Source organism: Oncorhynchus gorbuscha, linkage group LG20 (assembly GCF_021184085.1).
Source record: "Oncorhynchus gorbuscha isolate QuinsamMale2020 ecotype Even-year linkage group LG20, OgorEven_v1.0, whole genome shotgun sequence".
NCBI lineage: Eukaryota > Metazoa > Chordata > Actinopteri > Salmoniformes > Salmonidae > Oncorhynchus > Oncorhynchus gorbuscha.
Genome location: NC_060192.1, coordinates 12,320,490 through 12,328,985, shown reverse-complemented (window position 1 = coordinate 12,328,985; position 8,496 = coordinate 12,320,490). Strand labels below are relative to the sequence as shown.

Below are 8,496 nucleotides of genomic sequence, written 5' to 3'. Positions count from 1 at the left end.
TACACAGATATTGAATCAGAGACAAGTAATACGTGAAGCAGAAACATCCCTTTGTAATTCTGATAAGGCAAAGACACTGACAAACCCAACAGTACATGGTGGGAATTACATAAAATAAAAATCACAATCAACACAGTCCTTAAATAATACTTTATTTATTTAGTTTTAAAATAGTTTCCTTTTTGTTCTACAGACATCATTTCAAAGAAGTCCGGGACTTGCAAAATATTATCTCATTTCTTGTTAATTTCAAATAATGACAGTAAAATAAATTAAACAGAACAAAAGGGTTAAATTGCTGAGAGCGGGTTGAAACAATGTTTGACTTGAGGACAAAAATGTAACAATGGTATGCGCAACCATACCCGAGTGATGCTGCCCTAGTTTCTTACAGAAAGCAATCCACTAAGCCTAAAAGGTATGAGCAATGTCTTAACTGACAAACGATAATCATAATGAAGAGCTACACAACAAGAATGGGCTTAGCGGTGTTGCACGCAAGAGAATAGGTCTGGAATAAAAAATTTTACATTTCAGTGCTAGCTGCATGCAGTGGAGAAAACTGGCCAGTTAGAAACCGTCATGGTGGAAACTAAATTCCAACATAATCATGTCATCATCTAAATTACACAGTATTTTTCTCTGGAAGGAGGGTGATAACACATTCAAGTTGAAATCAACTAAACAACTTAAGAATAAATTCATAGACCTCAAAATAATTTAATACATGCAAAGGGATATAAAAGCTGTCAAAATCTTAAACATCACAAGTCTAAGGATTTGAAGTCTTTCATTGACAAAAATTTGATTACACTTTGGTTCAGTTCCTGGTGTCGAGAACTTTTCCCTTTCTGTCACCAGCAGGAGTGAATTAAATGCTTCAATATAAACGTCTAATGAGGGAAAGAGAGATAGAGACCAAGAGGTTAATGCAGTTCAAATGGATGTGATGTTTCATACCAGATCATTGGTAAAAACTAACTCGGCGTGGTTGCAGTCTCACCAAGCCTGAATAAACAGGAGAACCAGGTAGTCCTGAGGAATCAAGGTTAAAACAATTTGTACATTAAATAGGTATCTCTATAAAGCCCCCAAATGGGCACAACACTCACCAGTACTTTCCTTGTTAATATCTACGTCGTAAATTCACATCTATTATTAAAATAACTTTTTTGTAGAGGCGGCAAAATCCGCCACACTTTAAGGTAAGAGAATATACATGACTCTGAAATAAAATAGTTCACATTCCAAGGCATTCAGGCAATCTTTGCTTTTTAATGTTCAATGGAAGATACATTTCCTCAGATGTCAGAAGGGGGTCTCGAAAAGTTAGGAGGGATATCTCATTCACACTGATACACATACACACAATCCACATAAGTGCATCCAGTTAGCACTGCAGGGTCATACAGTCACTGACTACCAAAATGACACCTGGGACACTTTCAGACTGTTCTCCATAGCAACGGGCTGGCTCAACAGCCAGCAGACCTGTCTTACAGTAATAGTACTGTACATAACCTGCTATGTCAGAGAGCTGCAGCAACTGTTTAAGTACAAACAGGACTGCAGCACTCATCTTGTCTTGTGTGTCTGACCACTAGCAACTCAAAGAGAAAGACAGGAACTGAACATAGAGCAGTGATGCTGTTTGTTTCCTTGAATAGATAGTATTTTTTTCCTATCTAGCTAGCTTAGAACTTGATTTAGCTACGGTCTTACAGGCATCGAGTCACTGACAGCACAGTTATCAAAAGTATAAATTAAACATAATTGACTATATATTTTTGTAAGCGAAGTAAGGTAAAATCAACATTATTACGGTAGTTTGACCAGTGAGAGTGTGGAGCCAGTGGTCAAATCTTAACATACTAACACCTAAAAAAGTGACTCTTATCGAGATGTATGAATCAGGTCAAGCCACCAAAGCCCTGTCACAGGCCGGCGGATCATGCTGTAGAAAGTGTACCAGTTGCCATTTAGTATCAACTGAAAGCCCAGTCCAGTCAGTCAGAGAATAGGTCACCAGTCTGTAGTGCAGCAGGTTCAAGCCACTGATCCTGCCCCGCCCTCATGCAAGCAGCTTTTAAGTCTTGTTACAGCTAGCGGACAGAACACAAAGTGCCTACCTATGTACGCACGACAGTCTCCAGGATGAACGAGGTACAGGACAGGGAGAATATTGCTATGTGTTTTACTGTAAAACGTCTCTATGGTTCCACCTGCTCTAGTGTCTTGCCCTCCTGATTATTATATATATTTTTTTAAACGAACAGGAATCACCTTAGTTAAAATAGCTTTTGATACACAGTAGGTTATAAACAAACAGCACTCAGCAAGAAGAGAAGAGTCCATGGGGCTGCATCTCAAGACACCATATTTCCTATATAGCACACTTCTTTTGACCAAATAGGGTGTCATTCGAGACACAGCCCATGAGTCACAGGTGGTGGCTGTAATACTCAGGAAGGGCTTCCGCCGTGGTGGGGGAAGAGGAGGAGAGGGGTGTAAGGAAGTCTTCAGCGCACAAGTTGCTCAAAGTAGGAATTTGTGTCTAGTATCCTCATCCAGAGTGAGGTCCACTACCTCCGGAGGGGACTCCCAGTTGGGCTGGGGGGACACGGTAGTCCAGAGCTGGGAGGATTGCCTTGTGCTGTTGTTGAAGTGCCCCCCTGAGTTGGGCTTCCAGGCAGAGGACAGGCTCTGGATCACTCCGGCCCTGGGATGGGCACATCTGTTAAGAGAAGCAGCACAATAACACAACAAGGACATTAGAGCAATGTAAGATAAATATTTGGGCAACAACATTACACTGAGGATTTGGTAAGTGCAAACTATGCATTGCAGTTCACCAGTTCCTTGACGTTGTCACACAGTAAAACTATAATGACAGTTTTGTTGCAGCAATAAAACGTTTCAGGGAAACACCACATAACGATTACAGTTTCGTAGTGTTTGCAGTGCAGGCAGATGTGACCTCAGTGTGTGTTGTAAGTTATGCTTTCTGAACTCACCTTGCGTTTTCTTGCACTCCTACTATTTCTACCTCACTGTCTGAGGAGGGGATGTTGATGTGGCCCTTGTGCTGAGGGGGTTCCCTGTGGGCCAGTTCTGCCTCCATGTGACCTGCAACACAACAATGCAACACACTTTAGAATGCAAAGGGACATGTAGAGCTTTGCACCCCAGTAAAACTAATACAACAAATTAATTGTGAAGTTAGGGGAGACTGAAATTATACAGTTCACACACCTCTTCTGGAAGTCTAATGGACACGAATATCCGGTTCACTCTAAATTGCAGTCGATCTATGTCAATTTATACTGAACAAAAATATAAACGCAACTTGTAAGTCGCTCTGGATAAGAGCGTCTGCTAAATGACTTAAATGTAAATGTAAAAATGTAAAGTGCTGGTCCCATGTTTCCTGAGCTGAAATAAAAGAGCTCAGAAATAATTTCCATGTGCACAAAAAGCTTACTTCGCTCAAATTTTGTGGACAAACTTGTTTACATCCCTGTTAGTGAGCATTTCTCCTTTGCCAAGATAATCCATCCACTTGACAGGTGGGGCATATCAAGAAGCTGATTAAACAGCATGATAATCACACAGTTGCACCTTGTGCTTGGGACAATAAAAGGCCACACTAAAATGTGCTGTTTAGTCACACAATCCAATTTATTTATAAAGCTCTTCTCGCATCAGATGATGTCAAAGTGCTGTACAGAAACCTAGCCTAAAACCCCAAACAGCAAGCAATGCAGGTGTAGTGCCACAATGCCACAGATGTCTCAAGTTGAGGGAGCATGCAATTGGCATGCAATTGGCATGCTGACTGCAGGAATGTCCATCAGAACTGTTGCCAGATAGTTGAATGTTGATTTCTCTACTAGAGAAATTGGCAGTAACGTCCAACCGGCCTCATAACCACAGACCATTTTGTAACCACGCCAGCCCAGGACCTCCACACCCAGCTTCTTCACCTGCGGGATCATCTGAGACCAACCACTCGGACAGCTGATGTGGGGAAAATCTAATTCTGATTGGCTGGGACTGGCTCCCCAGTGGCTGGGCCTAGCTCCCCCTCCCATCGTTGGCCCACCCATGGCTGCGCCCTTGCCCAGTCACTTGAAATCCATAGATTAGGGAATTAATTAATTTATATTGACTGATTTCATACGAACTGTAACTCAGTAAAATCGTTAAAATTGTTGCATGTCGCATTTATATTTTTGTTCAGTATACAGCTATGTCAATTGACTAACTGAATTGCTATGAAATACATGTACAGCAAGACGAAAAAGAAAAAGGCAACCTCAAAAAGAAAAACAGCATTTGCAGCACCAGAAAGGAAAAGATAAGCAGATAGACGGTGTCATTTCTCCTTCAAACTCCAAAAGATCTCCCCTTTCCAACCTTCGGAGCACAGTACAACATGTTCTATTCAACCGTATCCATGTCATAGAGCTTGAGATGGAGGAAATTACATCATTATGACAATATTACCAGGTCTTCATCTCGGGAGAGTTTGGTTTCTATCACTACTTGTTGCCCTAAACAATCTTCTTGTGCCTGTCAATCTGTCTGCGGATTATACAGGAAGTCATCCCAGAGAGGGTGGAAATTTCAGTGTGATATAGCGAGTTTGTAACTGACCTGCTGAGAGAGAGCACAGATGCTGTACTCTTACTGCCCCAGAGTTTGCTCCCATATCCTGGTCCCTGTGTGTTTTTAGCCTTTCATGTGTTATCACGGTTGTCCGGCGCAGGCACACTCTCTCCACAGTCACACTTAAGCTCTCCTGGTTAGAATCAGTGTCCGAAATATCATAGTGGCCCACTACGGGAGGCCCGTCTGTAGAAACAACAGAAAACACCTCATTAATCAAATCATGGTGTCTCTCAGGAGGTCTCACGTTAGCAGACTTCAGTGTTTGCAGCAGACCTAGCTACCTCCATGAGCACAAATGTATTCTTTGCCATTTGCCCTGTGAAAAGGTTACAACCCCACTGACAATATCATAAGTGTTAGACCAAGTTGCTTGCAGCACCCCATGGCAGATTATGTAACGGTACACAAAACTGTAGCAGAGCAGTTTGTAGGTCTAGAGCAGACTGTTTGTAGGTCTAGTATAACAGCGCACGATAGGATTTCAGACATGGAATGACTGAGTGGATCAGATACATCATAAAAACCCACATTCTACAACTTTCAATATTTTAATTAATGATCTTGACTGCTTAATGCCACCTGTCATGCGCGGTAATGAATGACCATGCGTTTCAGTTGTAAATATTTTTGTTGCTAGACAATTAACAAGTTAGTAATAATTTAACTATTCAACCTAAATAATTGCCTTTGTTTTGCTCAGCTGTAAATGCAGGGTTTGGTTTTAGGAGTGGGGGGACATAACCTGGCAGGTTTCTTTTTGGGCCTCTAAAGCTCATTTCCTGCATTTTTACACAATCCAATATGCCAGCTCTAGAATAAAAAGTAAGCAAAATTGCCCAAAGTCATCAAGCTAGGTAAGAGAACATTAAACATTTTTAAATGATTAATAAGACTGAATTAGATCAAAGGTAATTCAATAATAAATATTGTGTTGCACCTTTAACCAATAGCCTAACAACTTATCACCTCTAGAAAAAAAGACTTGATTCTCTTTATTAGGCATCCTCTATATCAAATTTCAGCCAGACTGACCAGCCAGCCCCATCTGCCTGCACACTCGACCTCCACCAGTCTAGTCAATAACTCAACTCTCCCAACACAAGTTCCTTACCAGTTCCCATCTTTATTTCTTTGTTGTTCCCAAGTGAAAGGTAAAAAAAAGACATAACACATACACCTCAAATATATTTTAACAACCAGAAACAGCAAATTCTCCAAATAATTAATCTCATAGGCCTAATAGTACGATAGAGCTATTTTTACATCATTTTTTGCACATAATAAAGCAATGCCACTCCGTCCTGTTGCTAGTGGTCCACCACCCTGCAGCACCTCAACCCAACACACCCCACTAAGGTTTAGGATCTTAGTGAAACATTCATTATTGGTTTAGGGTGTTTTAGGCCAAGGCCAACGTGACAACCCACAGGATGGTAGACACCCAGGGCCAGGACTGAGCAATCCAGCAGCTAGGGATTGCCGAAATAGGTATCTTCCATGACGTGAGCACGTTTTCAATACAGACTCCTTTAGTCGTACTGTATTCCATACAAGTAATCCAGACCTCATGAAAGTTGCCCAGTATACCCTTAATCTTGTAATACATTTCTGGTTACACTGTTTCTTCAGATGGTCTCCAGTATCAACATTTCTAAGCAAAAAAAAAAAAAAAACAGGGAGATGGGAGAATCTGTAGACATGCTGAGATAAAAGATCATACTCTTTGCCAGAATTCAGCCAGCCTTCACAAGACCAAAACATATGCAAATATGTCCCCTTTTGTGTTTACATCTCCAGCAGAGGAATGACATTTCTGAGTGCATGTAATTTAGTTTCACTGGCATATATTACATTCTAAGGATGGTCTTAAACTGCAGACTATGACTGAGATGATATGCACATGACTGGGTATTCAAACACATCTGTATCCATTCATCATCATCGATAGCTTCTACCAGGTCTTCTTCACATTTTTGTTTGACATTTTTTGTGTCATCGGGAAAAAGCCTCTAATACACCTTGACCAGTTTGTAAAACAACCTGTGGTTTGTCATGCCGCCTAAAAAATAAAAGCATCTGGCGTGTTCAGGGTTTGTTTCACAGAGAAAATAAAAGTGTTGCGTTCACCTCAGCTCCGTCAGACTGGTATTCCTTGGCTAACTGACCCTGTGGATACCCCTGTCACCATCTGATCCTCTTAAATTGAGGCATGACAAATAATTACCTTGGTGTACATTTATACATAATTTTATCCAAAAATAGAATCAAATGGTTCAATAATTGAAAATGACCATTATTCCCAAATTCCAGACTGTAGTGTGGAAGGACCACTAGAGGGCAGGCTGGGCTCATGGATAGTAGCCCAACAAAGCATGGGAGACAAGGTAACCAGAGTCAATTAAGCACAGCTGACGGTACTAATGAGATACTCTCCTTCCCCTATAAAAGAGAGAATGGAACCAGCAGAGAGGGGAGGAAACTATCTCTGGAAGATGGCCACCGAGAGAGAGAAGCTGTGCTGAAAGAACCACGAAGACGGTGACAAACCCGTGATTTATGTTTGTTGTAGTTTAAAGATTATCCTATTGTGTTCTTGTTTCATCTGGAGAAGAAGATGTGATTTTTCCTTGGAAGATCTTTCATTGATTATGTTAATGTTTTTGTTGACAAAATACCCTCAATAGAGAACCATGTTCAATCAGAAAAACCTACTCCTGACTCGTTTATTCCACCTTCCCGCTTTAGAGTGACGCCTTATTACTTGGTACGCTCACATTGGTGGAGAATGCGGGCATTAGGTGGATGAGTGACACAAGGATAAGTGAGTAAATTAATATTCTTCCAGAAGACCCGGAGGAACCATTCAAGAACGATGGATAACGCCCTACTACAACAATTGATCACGGCACAGCAGACAACCATAGAACTCCTGCAACAACAGCTGAGTCGACGAGAAGAACCTAGAGTTAGGCCAAGAGCGGCTGCTCACGCCATTTTACCTAGTCTCTCCAAGGAGGATGATATTGAGGCCTTCCTCATGACCTACGAAAGGACGGCCACCTTGGAAGAGTGGCCGCCCACAGAATGGGCTAGCACATTAGCTCCTCTTTTGACAGGGGTGGCTCAGGAAGCCTATTTTGACCTGGATTCCCGCGAAGCTGCGGACTATGGGCGACTAAAAACCGAGATCCTGTCCCGGTACCAGCTGACTGCCAGAGATAGGGCTGTAAAGTTCCATCAATGGACCTATACAGCTGATCAACCCGTCCGTGCCCAGATCTTCGCCTTAATACGACTGACGAAACAGTGGCTAGAACCTGGAAAAGGAGTAGGACATATGATAGAGACTCTCGTAGTGGACAAGATATTGAGAGAATTACCCAGTGACTTAAAAAGGGTTGTGGGGCAAGCCAACCCGTTGTCAGCCAACGACATAGCCCAGGCGGTGGAAACATATCGGTCTACAGGGGAGCTGTTAAAAAGTGACAAGGAGGAACGGAAGGAGTCTTCCAATCCCCTACCACGACTCACCCCGGCGCGCCCGCCACCGAAACGTCCAAGCCCCCCCCGGAGGTGGGAGAAGTCAGCCACCACACAGCCGGGTCGGTGTTATAAGTGTCAGTCTCCCAACCATTATGCCCCACAATGTCCTAGCAAGGATGAGCCCATGGTCACGGAGTCGTCACTGCCTACCCCCACACATCCCGTTTTGAGGGGGCAGGATCAACACTGTTGGTTAGCAGAGATAGCCCCAGCCTCAGAGATTCCGGTGCGAGTTGAAGGACAAGATGTGGTAGCTATTCTCGACTCGGGAAGTATGGTTAC

The 8,496-nt window shown here is 42.5% G+C and overlaps 1 protein-coding gene across 2 annotated transcripts in view; it reads right to left on the bottom strand.

Annotated features, from left to right (window-relative positions):
- Positions 1–136: 136 nt before the first annotated feature.
- LOC124007061 (uncharacterized protein C18orf25 homolog) overlaps positions 137–8,496 on the bottom strand; it is a 28,079-nt gene continuing 19,719 nt past the window's right edge. The window contains exons 3-5 of one of the 2 annotated variants that reach the window (XM_046317337.1): positions 4,657–4,854; positions 3,015–3,126; positions 137–2,734 (exon numbers count right to left, since the gene is read on the bottom strand). In XM_046317337.1, the coding sequence (XP_046173293.1) occupies positions 2,536–2,734; positions 3,015–3,126; positions 4,657–4,854 (509 nt within the window). In that variant the 3' untranslated portion in view covers positions 137–2,535. The remainder of the gene's footprint in view (positions 2,735–3,014; positions 3,127–4,656; positions 4,855–8,496) is intronic. The other variant, XM_046317338.1, reaches the window with a different exon arrangement.